The sequence below is a fragment of the Fistularia commersonii genome, chromosome 23, assembly GCF_037954325.1.
Source record: "Fistularia commersonii isolate RoL2024-O1a breed Wild chromosome 23, RoL_Fcom_v1.0, whole genome shotgun sequence".
Classification (NCBI taxonomy): Eukaryota; Metazoa; Chordata; class Actinopteri; order Syngnathiformes; family Fistulariidae; genus Fistularia; species Fistularia commersonii.
The window spans coordinates 1,122,179-1,136,960 of NC_141306.1; the positions used below are offsets into that span (position 1 = coordinate 1,122,179).

The 14,782-nt window shown below is 47.0% G+C and overlaps 2 protein-coding genes across 4 annotated transcripts in view; one reads left to right on the plus strand and one right to left on the minus strand.

The window, feature by feature from the left end:
• Positions 1-170: 170 nt before the first annotated feature.
• Positions 171-8,684, plus strand: wdr5 (WD repeat domain 5). 2 transcript variants are annotated; one of them, XM_086170910.1, is made up of 14 exons: positions 171-398; positions 1,543-1,652; positions 2,112-2,220; positions 2,302-2,375; positions 2,495-2,584; positions 2,679-2,768; positions 2,839-2,922; positions 3,000-3,055; positions 4,518-4,564; positions 4,661-4,736; positions 4,945-4,978; positions 5,083-5,157; positions 6,249-6,336; positions 7,361-8,684. In XM_086170910.1, exons 2-14 carry the CDS (start codon positions 1,575-1,577, stop codon positions 7,459-7,461), a joined length of 1,002 nt encoding a protein of 333 aa, XP_086027036.1. In that variant the 5' UTR covers positions 171-398; positions 1,543-1,574; the 3' UTR covers positions 7,462-8,684. The 2 variants fall into 2 exon arrangements, with proteins under 2 accessions (XP_086027036.1, XP_086027035.1); XM_086170909.1 differs by having other exon boundaries at positions 203-398; positions 1,543-1,710.
• A 5,210-nt stretch (positions 8,685-13,894) lies between these two features.
• Positions 13,895-14,782, minus strand: part of rxraa (retinoid X receptor, alpha a) — a 108,943-nt gene continuing 108,055 nt past the window's right edge. For both annotated transcript variants that reach the window (XM_086170908.1, XM_086170907.1), the window contains exon 11: positions 13,895-14,212. In XM_086170908.1, coding sequence (XP_086027034.1) covers positions 14,065-14,212 — 148 coding nt within the window. In that variant the 3' untranslated portion in view covers positions 13,895-14,064. The remainder of the gene's footprint in view (positions 14,213-14,782) is intronic.

A 14,782-nucleotide genomic window follows, 5' to 3' on the forward strand; every position in this document is an offset into this window, starting at 1 on the left:
GCTGTGTTGATATTTAGACATTGCAATGTGCGAGCCATCAATTTATTTTCTTCCCGCCTTTCAAATTAATAATGACGACATGATTGACGTCACTATTAATTAGCCTGATTGGAGTTGACCCCTAAACGCGAAAAAACTCTGTTTGTCCCTCGCAGCTCTCCGTCCGACGTGGGGTCGTCGCGCATGCGCCGACGGCACCACTGCAGCGCATGCAGCTTTTCCCCGCTTTTCCTCGCAGCCTCCGTGTCGAAGGCGAATAACCCGCAGCGAGTGGCATTAATAATAATTAAGAAAAACTCGTCTCGATCGGGAAAAAGGATTACATTTTTGTTTGTTTTTTTCTCCTCGGCGTGGACGAGGAGCGACGGTCTGACGGCGGATCGGGTTTCGAATCCCCCGTGAGTATGGGGTTTGTGAGCGGATCGTCATTGTTTGCAGCGGTGGGCCCTCCGGAGCGGCTAACCCGATTTGTCAACAGCAGCCGCGGCCCGGCTGGCGGGGAGGCCGGCCGGTTAGCGGGCAGCCAGGACGATCGGGGAGCCCCGATGAACCGGGACCCAGACTACCACCTTTTCCTCCAGATGTAAAACAACCACCGAGCGGCTCGTATTCCGGGTCCCAACGGCCGCGTAGCACGTCGGCCAACGTTAGCATGTGAGCTAATCTGTCAGAGTTGGACATGTCAGATCAAGAGACTCCGTGTCTTTTGTTACGTTTCTCTCTGCGATCGCATGTAAAAGCGAATCTGCTGAAAACATTGAAAACCAATTTCAACTACACACTGGATTCAATGTTATTTTGAACTCTTTTGGGAGTGTTTCGCTTGTCCTGTGGTTCCTTAGGTGCCGTAGCAGCAGCTAGCAAACCCCGGCTAACACGGTTACGTTACGCTAGCAGGGATGACGCCACGCAGGTGAAGCGGTAAAAACAATAAACTCCACAAAGCAAACGCAAAGGCGTTTAAATAGCATGCTTATTTGAGTTGTAGTGGTACTAGAATTGATCTATTAACGTGCAAAAGTAGTTCATATATCGACCCGAGCAGAGCCCGCCCCCTCGCCAGCTGTGCCTCACATCTGCTCTTATTTAAGGAATTATCTTTGACATTGACTGCGAGTTTTGCTCAAATTCAACAATTATTGCTTGTCTCGCAGGGAAAAACACGGGTTCAGCATCTGAAAACATTGATAGTTTCATGTTTTCTCAATCCTTTGTGTGTCCTGCTGTTGTTTATGTTGGGAATTTGGACATTTCACCCTGTATAAGTAAGCTAAAATATGAATAATCAGGAGGATCACATCCAAGTTTTTTTGCAAACTGGAACGGAGGAACTGGTAAAACAGACGGATCGGATCAGCATCCGTTCCCGCTGAAATTCCTGCGCAACAATGCATGGACACCCTCATGAACGACCGCAGCCCGTAATGATTCAGTGTCATTCTTGTGCTTTCGACCGGCTTCCTCCGAATCTCGGGGAAAAGCTTTCCTCCTCCTGTTGCGCTCGTTTCCGATTCTCTGTGTCTGTCTGTCTTTGTGATTCAGGAGCGAGTGCGGTGCATGCTCATTCCCTCACCATGGCAACGGAAGATAAGAAACCGGAGACGGACACAAAGCCTCCGGTGGTTCCATCAGCGTCTGCCAGTCAAAGCAAGGTTTAGATTTCTCTCTCGTTTCTTCTTCTCCCTTCTAAATGCCGCTTCCCTCCTCCAGGTTTGTCTTTCGTGCCGTATTCAGTTTTATTTCATCGGGCGGAAACTGTGATTTGAGGGGGGGGGTTCGGTCGCTACGGCAACACGGACCTTCCGTCAAAGTGAACAATTGCGGACTCGACGCAGCCGAGAACCGTTAAAGCCTTTTGTCGAGGCGTTTCAAAATCACCGAGCGGTCGGTTCTAGCCGTCCTGATTGGATGACGCACCCGGGTTTCTTCCCGATGTTTCTATGACGCATGTGATTGACAGGTGACACGTCCGGGTTAAGCCCCGCCTCTTTACCTGCTCACCGGCGCCGTGTACACGATTTCTAGCCGTCCCTCCGCGCTCACTGGACGCCGCCGCCCGCAATCCTTCCTCTAACTCCGTCCTTCTCTAAGCGTGTCCTCCCTCCCTCCAGTCGGCCCCGGCCAAACCCAACTACAGCCTGAAGTTCACGCTAGCGGGCCACACCAAGGCCGTGTCCTCGGTCAAGTTCAGCCCGAGCGGGGAGTGGCTGGCCAGCTCCTGTGAGTTTTTACTTTCACGAGCGCGAGAGAGAAAAAAAAAACGCTCCCGGACCGACATCCGTTTTTTTCTTTTCCTTCAAGCTGCCGACAAACTCATCAAAATCTGGGGCGCGTACGACGGCAAGTTCGAGAAAACCATATCCGGACACAAACTGGTAAGTGAGGAATTCTCAGATGGGCGTTGGTTGCCATGGTGATTCCCCTCACCGCCTCTAGAAACAGGTTGGCGTCCCTGATTTTTTTTTTTTTGTTTGTTTTTGGAAACCACCCGCAGGGGATCTCCGACGTGGCCTGGTCCTCCGACTCCAACCTCCTGGTGTCGGCGTCGGATGACAAAACCCTGAAGATCTGGGACGTCAGCTCGGTAAACGCCGTCCCAGAACTTTCCCGCCGCGGGTGAATGACTCCCCGCAAAACCTTGTCGTCCCTCCGTCCCTCCCCCCCCTCCCCCCCCGCAGGGAAAATGCCTAAAGACTCTAAAAGGCCACAGCAACTACGTGTTCTGCTGCAACTTCAACCCCCAGTCCAACCTGATCGTGTCGGGATCGGTGAGTCCGAGGACGCCGGCGCCGGGCCGTCACCCGGGCGACGCTTAAAAGCCCCTCCTTGTCCTTCCAGTTCGACGAGAGCGTCAGGATATGGGACGTGAAGACCGGGAAGTGTCTGAAGACGTTGCCGGCCCATTCGGACCCCGTCTCGGCGGTAGGTTTTGCGACCCCCTGTCGTCGAAAGGTGGAGCGCCGCCGCCGTCGTGTAACGCCGCCCTGCTTCTCTTGCAGGTTCACTTCAACAGAGACGGTTCCCTCATCGTGTCCAGCAGCTACGACGGCCTGTGGTGAGGATCCGCGACTCCTTTTCCGGGCGCCTCGGCAGCCAGAAGGTCCCGCGGGCGAGTCGGGTTCTCGGGGTTCCTCCCGCAGTTCAGTGGAGACCCTGACTTGTCCAGACGTGTGAATGGTTGGATGTCTCTGGATGTGGTCGTGGGATGGATCCAGGATGAACCTGTCCAGTGACAGATATACACAACACTGGATGAATGAATGAATGGACAAACTGCACCAGACGCTTTGGATAAAAGCGTCTGCAAAATGACTGTAATTTAATGTAACGTAACGTAACCAGACCGGTTTGGACATCTAGCGTTATTTCTTCTTTTCCTTTGGGCTTTGGCCTTCAGTTCATGGACCTTCTCCATCCATCCCACCTCCTTTCCACTATGTCCATAAATCTTCTCTTTAGTCTTCCTCTCGACCTCCTGCCTGGCAGCTCTACCTTCGGCAGTCTTATAACCAGATCTTCACCCTGGTTTGGACATGAACAGAGGGGGGTTAATTTCCAAATCATCTCAGTCATCACTTCGTCTCGGGCATACATGTCCTGCACCCCTGTGACAAATTCTTCTTTTCTCTTGGACTTTTCCCTTCAGCGAATCAACCTCCATCTAACCCTATTGTCTGGATTTCTCCTCTCTCGCAAGACTATCTTCATATCCTCTCTCACTACGTCCATGAATCTTCTCTTTGGTCTTCCTCTCGACCTCCTGCCTGGCAGCTCCACCTTCACTAACTTTCTACCCAGATCTGCAGCATGGTTTGGAAATGGACAGAGGAGTCCAAACCATCTCAGTCATCACTTTATCTCAGTCATACATGTCCTGCACCCCTGTGACAAATTCTTCTTTTCCTTTGGGCTTTTCTCTTAAGTGAATCAACCTTTTCCATCTCACTATTCTCGCTATCTTCCTCTCTCACGACGTCCATAAATCTTCTCCTTGGTCTCCTAGACCTCCAATTCCAGCATCCGTCTACCAACATATTCCCTCTCCCTCCTCTCTCCATCATCCGACCATCTCAGTCTAGCTTCTCTGACCTTCTCACCAAAACCTCGAACACATGCTCTTCCTCTGATGGACTCATTCCTGATCCTCTCCATCCTGGTCACCCCCAAAGAGAACCTCCTTCAGCTCTGTTTGTAGAGCATCTCACAACCGTCTCGTCCTCCTTCCTTCTGGCTGATAGTCTTCTATCTCTTCGTACCCCTGACACTTTTCTCCACCCATTCCAACCTTCTTGAACCCGTTTCTTCACCTCTTTTCCAAACTCTCCTACTCCAAATCCTCCACCTTCTTGATCTCCACTCCCTGTAGCCTCACCCAGGTTCCTCTCTAAACCCTCTGGTGCCGCGTGGCCACCTTGAAGATGACGGACCGGGTTTCTCCAGACTCGGCCGCTCGCTAGCTTTCCGCGGTTCGGCTTTATCTGACGTGACTGACCTTCATCCCGTCTTCTTCCCTGCAGCCGGATCTGGGACACGGCGTCGGGGCAGTGCTTAAAGACGCTCATCGGTGAGCACCAGCTTCCAATAAACCTTTTCTTTTTAGCCGTCACGAGGAGCTGCCGGACCTTCTGACCGTTCCTCCTCTTCCTCTTCCTCCTCTCAGACGACGACAACCCGCCCGTGTCCTTCGTCAAGTTCTCCCCCAACGGGAAGTACATCCTGGCGGCGACGCTGGACAAGTGAGTCCACACACACACACACACACACACACACACACATAGAAAGGTCTGTGTTAGATGAGGTATTTCTGCTGCGGAAAAAGACTTTAGCTGGTTTGTAAGTTTTAATTCCGTTCGAAAGCGTAGTAGCCGATCTCACCAGCAGAGGGCGCCAGCGAGCTGCAGCCCGACCTCCTCTAACACTCGCTTCTTGTTTTCTTCTGTCCAGCACGCTGAAGCTGTGGGACTACAGCAAAGGGAAGGTGAGCTCGGTGCTTCGGTGTCGGCGGAGGATCGTGAACCGCTTCCACGCCGCCGCCGCCGCCGCCGCCCTCGGACGCTAACTTTTCCCTCTCCGCCCACCCAGTGCTTGAAGACGTACACCGGCCATAAAAACGAGAAGTACTGCATATTTGCCAATTTCTCCGTCACGGGAGGAAAGGTGAGCTTAATAATGAATGATTTATTTCTATTATTTATTTATCAGTTACATTATATTAATATTTCCAGATGTACCGTATATTCCGCACCATAAGGCGCACTGGATTATAAGGCGCACCTTCAATGAATGGCCTATTTTTAAAGAAAATTCATATATAAGGCGCACCGCTTTATAAGGCGCATATAATAGAGGCTACAGTCGTGTCTGGGGTTGCGTTATGCATCCGCTAAATGGAGCTGCGCCAAGAGAATGTAAACAAAACAGTCAGCCTTTACTGATAGAATACAAACCAAACAACTCCGTTCATTGAAAACAGTGTATTACCAACTCCAATTCGTCACAGTTCAAATCGTCTCATAAAACAAAAACTCTAAGAAGGACCGCCTCTAAATTCATTGATGTTCATGTCGCTAGCTAGCTAGGCAACCGCGCTAGCTAGCCTTTCATTGGAATAGTGACTGTAGAGACGCTTCTACTTGCTGCTCTCTGAACAACAACCCACTGTTCAAGTTTGTCCTCCAACTGTAACCATCTCGCTTTGTTTCCTTGGAAACTCTGTTTATTCTTCTTTACTTGGCGCAGGTCATCTTGTCGCTTCCTCCACTTTCGTACCTTTTATTGAATTCTCTCTGCTGCTCTATTCTACTGTTCTACCGCGTGCCAGATCGCATTGAGTTTAAACTCTGCGTCGTCAGCGTGTCTCTTGAAAGGAACTGTTTGGGGTGTTTAAACACACAAGTGGTGGGACTGGAATTCCCCTTTACCGTTTTGACCGCTGCTACCTCGGCGACGTGCGCACACACACACACACACACACACACACACACACACACACACACACAAATGGAAATGAAAATGTAGTCATATATCCCAGCATGCACCGCGCGCTACTTCTTCTACAGGAGAAAATGGAGTCGTCGGCAGCTTCCCGTCACTGCGAGACCTCTTGCGGCTCAATATTGATCCATATATAAGGCGCACTGGATTATAAGGCGCACTGTTGGTTTTTGAGAAAATTAAAGGCTTTTAGGTGCCTTATAGTGAGGAAAATACGGTACTCATATCTGCTCTCTCTCCCTGCTGTGCCGCAGTGGATCGTTTCGGGCTCGGAGGACAACATGGTCTACATCTGGAACCTGCAGACCAAGGAGATCGTGCAGAAGCTGCAGGGTCACACAGGTGAGCGGCGTTCACGACGACACGAGGAGGCGCTGCCGTTCGGAAAGAGAGAGAAGGGGTGTTTTGGCGCCATCTAGTGGCGACGGACGCTAACGGGAAGTTAGCCACTCGCCCGTTAGCTTTACCGGTTATCTCGCTCACCTGGGAGTCGCGCCCGATCGCCTCTGTGGCAGGAGGCGGGGCTTATCTCTGCCGGGTCCGCTGTCAATCAGACATGGAAAGTATTCAGTGAACCTGGTCTGTGCTGTGGGAGGAACATGGAGAACGTGGAAGAAGCCAGCAGAGTTAGATCCTTGAAGGCTCTCACATGACATTACATATTTGGCATATTTATCCAAAGGGACTTACAAAAAAGTGCAGTTCAGTCACCGAAGAGCCGAAGTACCAGAAGTCAGAAGTGACCACTCAGCCAAATAGCCTTCTCAGAACCATAGACATGCATGCATACATTCAGTTCATTATTGTTTTTTTCCTCTGCGGGGAGTTTGGTGCTAAGTGCGATTAGCAGGGTAGTTCTTGGTGAAGAGTATATACGAGCTCCAGAGGCCTGATGGTCACCGCAGGGCACCGGTAAGGAGGGAGTTGCAGTGGTGCCAAACTAGAGATGACTAGATGAGTATCTGCGCCGTATCCTCCGTGAAGGATCTGCGGATCTTCTGCAGGAACGTTCGACCGCTGCGACGTTCGCTTAGAACGACAGTTGGTCGTCGAGGACCTCACCCTGGTTTCTCGCAGTTGCGGTCGGCCTTACCGCGGTGTTGTCGATGGCGATGGCCAGGTTTCTATGCGGACAAGCTTTCACCTGGAGAAGAAGCAGCTCAGTCTTGTCTCGTTAGCAACCGTGCTAACCAGGGTTTTTGGACTGTGGGGAGAACCTGGGTGGACCAAGGCAGGAGAACGTGGAGAAAATTCAAAGAGACGATATGAAGAGAACACATGCAGACAGAACTGTTGATTGTGAACACCCTGGATGAACACATGAATGTGTGTGTGTGTGTGTGTGTGTGTGTGTGTGTGTCTCCAGACGTGGTGATCTCCACCGCCTGCCACCCGACAGAGAACATCATCGCCTCGGCCGCTCTAGAAAACGACAAAACCATCAAGCTGTGGAAGAGCGACTGCTAAGCAGCCCCGGCGGCCATTTTTACTTTTCTGTTTTCTCTTTTTATTTTTTATTTTTTCTATGTCGTGGACGAAAAGAGGACTTTTTTCTAAACAGGAGGCCCGGACATCGGGGAGGAGAGTTCACACACACCGAGGATTCATTCACACTCAAATGTCCGATCTGCCTTTATGTGTGTGTGTGTGTGTGAACGTGTGTGTATGTGTTTGTGTGTGTGTGTGTGTGTGTTGGGGGGGTGGGGGCAGGTTAACCCTTTTTTTTTTGTTCTTCGGTTACAGGCAAACAAAATTAAACGACGCCGCAACACCTTGTAATGCTTCAGTACTTCATTATTATTGTTATTATTATTATTATTGTTGTGTTTTAGCTTTGCCCCCCCCCACACACACACACAGTAATTTCTTCAAACTCGCCCCCTCCATCGCTGTTTTTTTTATAAAATAAAAGCAGTCATCGTCTCATTAGCGCAGCTAATATGTTAGCGCACACAGACACACACTTATTTCCTCTGACTCGCCTCCTCCGTTGCATTTTGTTTTTACAAAACAAAAGCAATTGCTGTCTTATTAGCACAGCTAACGTGTTAGCACACATGCAAACACACTTATTTCTTCTAAGTCGGCCCCTCCTTTGCAGATTTTTTTTTTTTTACAAATAAGCAGTTGCCGTCTTCTTAGCACAGCTAACATGTTAGCGCACACACATATTTCTTCTAACTAGCCCGCTCCCTTGCAGTTTTATTTTTTACAAAAAAGCAGTTGCCGTCTTCTTAGCACAGCTAACATGTTAGTGCACACACATACACACACACACACACACACACACACACACACACAGGTGAGGCTAACTGTGTTAGCGCCTGCGCTAATGAAAGAGCGACATGTCTTTTTATTTTATTTTCAATGTTCTGGAAGCGACGGGATGTGACTGAACCCCCATCTTTCTCAGATAGTTGTTGCCGTGACAAGCGATGATTGACAAGCTGTCATCCCCTCACCTGAAAAACAGACGTTTCTATATTTTACAACCTAATGTTTATTTCATTATTTAGAAACTATACAAACATGTAGGTTGATGTTATTTTTAGCCCCGCCCCCTGACATGATCACCGCTTTTATTTTTCCAATCTTTGATAATAAACAACCCGGTTCAGCTGTGGTTTGGCGGGTACTTGTGGAATGAAGTCATTCTTTGTAAAAAATAAAATAAGGATGCCACAAACTTACTGATGGATTCATTTCCTTCCTTTTTTTTTTTTTTTTTGGTTTTTCCTTCGTTGTCTTGGAAAATGACGGTCCTGATTATCCAGTCTTGGGAAAGATTAAGTTGTCCTGGAAAGTTTCTGCTTATCTGTCTTGCTGGTGAGCGCAAAGAGGTCAAAGGGCAGCACTTCTCTGCTGCTAGCTAGTGCGGCGCTACCATCCAATCAGATTAGAGCTGCGTCCTTTTTTCAGATCCCGGTGAGGCTGACTTCTTACAGAAGCGTCTAGAAACCGATAATAGCTACCTTCAGATGAAGGTAGCTAGCATCGGTCCGCCTATTAAGACGCAGTGCCTCTATGCTGCTAGCTGTGACGCTACCAGCAGTCAGATTAGCACGTCAGAGCAGCTAGCAACTTTTTAGACCCTCGTAAGGACTTCCTTCTTTTCAAAAGACTAATGCTAATGATATTCCAAAAAACAACTTGCTAGCATTGATCTGCACATTTGGATGCAATGCTTCTCTACTGCTAGCTAGCGCTCTGGCGCCCTTTGACGCTACCAGCCAGGTGAGCACATGGCTTCTGAGCAGTTCCCCACTTGATTGTTGACATAATTAACCACCATTTAGACCCCAAATAAAGACTTCCTGTTTCCAAAGAAGTATCTCGAGACCAATTCTAGCAGCTGTCAGATAAAGCGCTGCAAACTTTTGTGTGCACACAAAGACACAATGCTTCTGTAATGCTAGGTGGCGTAGTGCTGCAATGTGATGCTACCAGCCAATCAGATCAGCATGTTCCTACAGTCATGTGTCTGCGATTAGCGATCCTGCAAACCCTTTGCAAGAACTTGTTCTTTGTAAAGAGACCAAAATTAGCTAATTTTGCACCATCAATGCTAGCAGATTAGCTGCATTTGTATGATGATGCCAACCAATCAAATTAGCACGTCCACCTCAGAGCCTGTATCGCTATTTGACTTTGCAGCTAGAATTAGCATCTTCTGACAACACGACAGCGGACCAATGCTAACGACTTTTAAATAGAGTGCATCGCTAGCATTGATAGCACTTGTGACCTCTCGTGACGCGACCGGCCAATCAGATTAGCTCACCCCTCCCCTCAGATGTGACCTCCATTGAAAGGAAACTTTTTCTTCCCAAAAAACAAACTCAAACCTTCAGACGAAGCGCTGCCAGTCGAGATGCTAGGAGTTAGCATTATGGAGACCGGTTGTCGTGCTCCTGGAAAAAAAATAAAATACAAAGAATTCCAAATCCAGGGAATCAAACCCACAACCAGTCGAGTTTTACATCTTATTTTTTTTTTTTCTTTTTTTTAATAACTTTTTCTTTTTCTTTAACGTCCATGAAAGAACATTAGAAACAACCCACGAAGAACAGATGACAAAAAAAAAAAAAAAAAATCCATATTTTTCTTTTTCAAAGACGAGACATAATGGAGAGAGAGGAGGTTTTACCCGGTTGCCGGGGGCGACGGCCGTAAAGTTTCTCTCGCACGAGAAGGAAAAGGATCTCCACGACATAGAACAGCCCACAGAGGAACGAGTACAGAAGCCAGGGATAAAACTACCTTTATACAAAAATAGACCTTTTTTTTTTTAAACTTTTTTTTTTTTTTTTCCCTTAATCTCCAAACATTTTCCAAACCGACAAAGACAGAAAGAGAAAGAAAGCGGCGTTCGTGACACGAGCTCGGCTTTTTCCCGTTTTTTTTTTTTTTTTTTTTTTTTTTTTTTGCTTTTTCTTTTTAAAACAAACACTTGCCAAAAAAAGCGACACACGTACATGAGAGGAGCTTCACAAAGGAGGTCCTGGAGGTCAAAGTCCAAGGAACTGAGATGGTTTGGAGGGATGGTGAGCTTTCAGGAGGTTCACGGGTGGAAGGAAAGAGGACAGGAAGTGAGCCAGCGTGAGAGAGGACGGTTAGAAGCTGGCAGATGATTGGCTGAGGGTTAGGTGGAGGAAGCTGATTGGCTGTGGATGAGACGATGAAGATGATTAGGGTTAGATGATTGGTTCCAGGTTCTATGGAGACAGAGGGAGTTGGGTTAGATGGAGAAAGGTGATTGGCTGTGGACAAGATGATTGGAGGCAAACGATTGGCTGCGGGTTAGATGGAGGCAGATGATTGGCTGCGGCCTCTGAAGTAGCCTTTTAGCATTTTCAAATTTAAGTTCTTCTTCCATCTCAGAGGTTCCACCCGTCGCTGAGGAGGAGCTGCTTCTCCGTCCGCCGCTCGATCGTTTTTTTTTTTTTTTTTTTTCAATTCATATATAGATGATTTTTTTTTTTTTAAATTTTTTTATTTAGAAAGTTAAAAGTTCAATCGCAGATAAAAACAAAGAGAAGTTGAATGTCCGCTGCGTTTAAAAACACGGTAAACCTCTGGGTCTCCCTCTCCCGACTGGAAATAGTCAAAGAACAGATCTGTCGATATATTTATTTATAAATATATACACATGTACATATTAACAAAATATAGCTTTATGTTATAAAGCATTCATGTAGCTAATCATTCTGTTTGGGTGATCCTGTTCGATTCCTGTGGGGGGGGGCTGACGTCGTCCGACCTTTATGGCTTGGGAAACCCGGACGGCGGGCGGGCGGACAGATGGCGGCGGCGGCGGCGGCGGCGAATGAGGAAGCAAACAGAACCCGGTTTTCACCATTTTGTTTTTCTAAACCAATCAGAAACAAGTTCCACCGCAGGGGAGGAAAGCGGCGCCGCTTCCCTTCCACTAGAGGGCACTCTAAGGCATGTTAGCGTAGCATCACATTCGGGACCGAAGCAAGTCGGATGTTGGAAACGCGTTTTAAAAATGGCCGCCGTTTTGAGCGTCGTCGTTACATCGCTAGTTTTAAAAAGTCGGCTCGTCTAAAATGTATATTCATCCGTTCATTCATGATCAACGCGGCTAATTCTGCAGAATACAATCGTTCAGACGTTCATTCCTTCACCCTCTCATTCAACATCATATAAACCTGGAACTATTCATTCACGCGTCTTGAGAGTCCAACAACCATTCACTCATTCATTCATTATCCAGATGTGCAACCGTTCACCCTTTCACTCAAACATTATTTATGCAACCATTCATTCAATCTTCATCGAGTCCAACAACCATTCACTTATTCATTCATTCTTCATCCAGACCAACAAGCGTTCACTAATTCATTCATTATCCAGTCGTCAAACCGTTCACCCTTTCACTCAAACAGACCTGGAACTATTCATTCATGCTTCTTAAGAGTCCAACAACCATTCACTCATTCATTCATTGATCATGCAAGCATTCACTCATTCATTCTTCATAGAGACCAACAAGCGTTCACTCATTCATTCATTATCCAGACGTGCAACCGTTCACCCTTTCACTCAAACATTATCTATGCAAGCATTCACTCATTCATTCTTCATAGAGACCAACAAGCGTTCACTCATTCATTCATTATCCAGACGTGCAACTGTTCACCCTTTCACTCAAACATTATCTATGCAAGCATTCACTCATTCATTCACCCTTCTTGGAGTCCAACAAGCGTTCACCCTTTCATTCAAACATCATATAAACCTGGGACTATTTATTCATGCTTCTTAGAGTCCAACAACATTCATTGATCATGCAAGCATTCACTCATTCATTCTTCAGAGTCCAACAAGCGTTCATTCTGTCATTCAAACATGAATTTCCGAACTTACACACTCATTCACTCATCTTCCGGACACACAACTATTCACCCTTTCACTGGCAGGTCTGAACAGCGTCGTGTCTCCAGTGAAGCTCCATCGGGTGTTTGGACTGCGTGAGGAACCCCAAGAACCTTGAGGACCTTCTGGGCTTCATGGTTTGAATGTTTAGCGTTCTGTTTGCGCGCTCTCCTCGCCGCCGCCGCCGCCGCCCGGCGAGCTCCTCTTCCGCTGCTTCCTCCACGAGGGGGAACGGTGGGGGAGGCGTCTCCCGTGGACGATCTTTGGAACCGCATCCGTGCATAGATTCGCAGCATTTCGGACGGAAAGGGTGGGTTTACACGAAGGTCGCTCAGGGTTCCGCTCGCAAAGATGAAGAAAAAAAAAAAACATGGAGGAGGAGGAGGAGGAGGAGCGGCGGGGAGGTGAGAAGAACGACAAAACAAAACGGCGAGCTCGTCCACGGATGGGAAGAAGGATGGAAGGTGTGAGGTAATTGCTGTTGTTACATCGTAATAACGTCAATACTGTATACGGTCGTAGCTCTGTACAGGTAGATATGAGGTGGTGAGGTGGTGTTGTTATTCTTTTTTATGTTTATTTTTGTTTTTTTTCCTCTTTTCTTTAAAAAGCTAGCACCCAGCCGTGGGAAGCGAGAGGCGGAGAAGCTCCCGAGAAGCTAACGGGAGCGCCGCGAAAAAAAACAAGAAGGGAATTCCGGCGCGAAAGCTAATGCTAAAGCTAACAAGCTGGCTTCCTGTCCCTGCCGGGCGCAGGACGAGCGCGGATTGTACGGAGCGTGTTCGGACCCTCCGCCCGACGTCGCACAGTGCACGTTGGAATCGGGGGGGTCGGGGGTCGGCAGAAAACCTGAGTTTATTTTTTTTATTTTTATTTTTTTTTCGATCGCTCGAGTTGAATTCCAGAAAGGCCTGAAGAAGAAGGAGAGGAAATAAAAAAAAATAAAAAAAAATAATAATAATAAAAATCAGCTTTTTAGTGCAAGACTCGAACGAAGAGTCCACGATTGTCCCGATCACGACGCTGAGTGTGTGTGTGTGTGTGTGTGTGTGTGTGTGTGTGTCGCCCCGCTAATATGACATCGCCGCTATATTTCCTTTTTAAAAATCCGCTTTTAAAAGTCCGTGGATGTTAAAACACATCATCTCTGCTTTTTTTTTCTTTTTTCTTTTTCTTTTTTTAACCTCCTGTCAAGGTGTTAGAAAAGCAAAGACGAAATTAAAAAAAAAAAAAAAAAAAAATGGCTCAATGTTTATTTTTTTTAAAATTATTATTATTATTTTTTTTTTTTTGCCCTCTTGTCTTTGTCGTGATTTTCTCATATATATATATATATATATATATATATATATATAGTTTTTAATATTTTTTTTTTTTAGTTTATTTATATAATTTTTACAAAGTATAAAACAGATCCACGGGACGAGAGACGGATTCGTCGGTTCTTCTGGAGGAGGAAAAAAAAAAAAAAAAAAAAAGAAGGAGGGAAGCCGCGAAAGAAGGGAGGGAAGGATGGAAAAGGGGGAAGGATGGAGGAAACGGGTGAAGGTTCGTCACGTGATCTGAGTTTGTTTCTCTTTTTAAAAGGACCCTGCTTCCGATCCAGGGTTGCGAGGAGACGAGAAGAAGGAGGAGGAGGAGGAGGAGGAAGGCCTTGACCCCTCGCCGCTATTATGTCATTTGATGAGGAGCTTCGAGCATCTCCATGAGGAAGGTGTCGATGGGCGTGTCGCCTATGAGCTTGAAGAAGAAAAGGTGCTCCAGACACTTGAGGCCGATGGAGCGCAGCGCCGGTAACCGTAGCAACAGCTTGGCGAATCTGTGGCGCGACGAACAAACAAACAAACAAACAAAAAAAAGTGTGAGAGTGAGAGCTCGTCGGGTCAAGGGAAGAAAAAAAAAAAATATCGGCGTCACCGGGGCGACGAGATGGGTTTTCTTGCCCAATGGGATCGCGGGAAGTGTGTCATGTGATTCCAATCCAGGAAGTAGAGAAAGAGGCTTTCAGACTTTTTAATTCCTCTTCCTTCAGCTGCAGGGAATCTCAAAATCTTTGTACTTAAGACCTTAAATCACTTTTTAGCCTTGATCTTGACACTTTATAGTTTTATTTGTATTTCTTATCCCTCCCCCTTTTTTTCTTTTTTAACTGTGTATACAATTTCCTGCTAGTATTTATTATTATGTTTTACTTGAAACTCTGGCACAACAATTTCCTTCGGGGTAAATAAAGTTGTTCTTATTCTTATTCTTAGTCTTATCACCTGCTGTAGTACAGTAGTTACCAAACAATTAGCCGCTAACGAACTATTAGCCGCTAAAGAACTATTATCCGCTACCAAACTATTAGCCGCTACTTTTTCCACATGCTTTGAACACGTTGGCTAAT

Excerpts from the sequence above, each read along its gene's own strand:
- wdr5 (XM_086170909.1), top strand. The coding sequence starts at position 1,558 with ATGCTCATTCCCTCACCATGGCAACGGAAGATAAGAAACCGGAGACGG. Across the intron at positions 2,585-2,678 it reads AGATCTGGGACGTCAGCTCG|GGAAAATGCCTAAAGACTCT; the intron begins GTAAACGCCGTC and ends CCCCCCCCGCAG. Across the intron at positions 5,158-6,248 it reads TCTCCGTCACGGGAGGAAAG|TGGATCGTTTCGGGCTCGGA; the intron begins GTGAGCTTAATA and ends GCTGTGCCGCAG.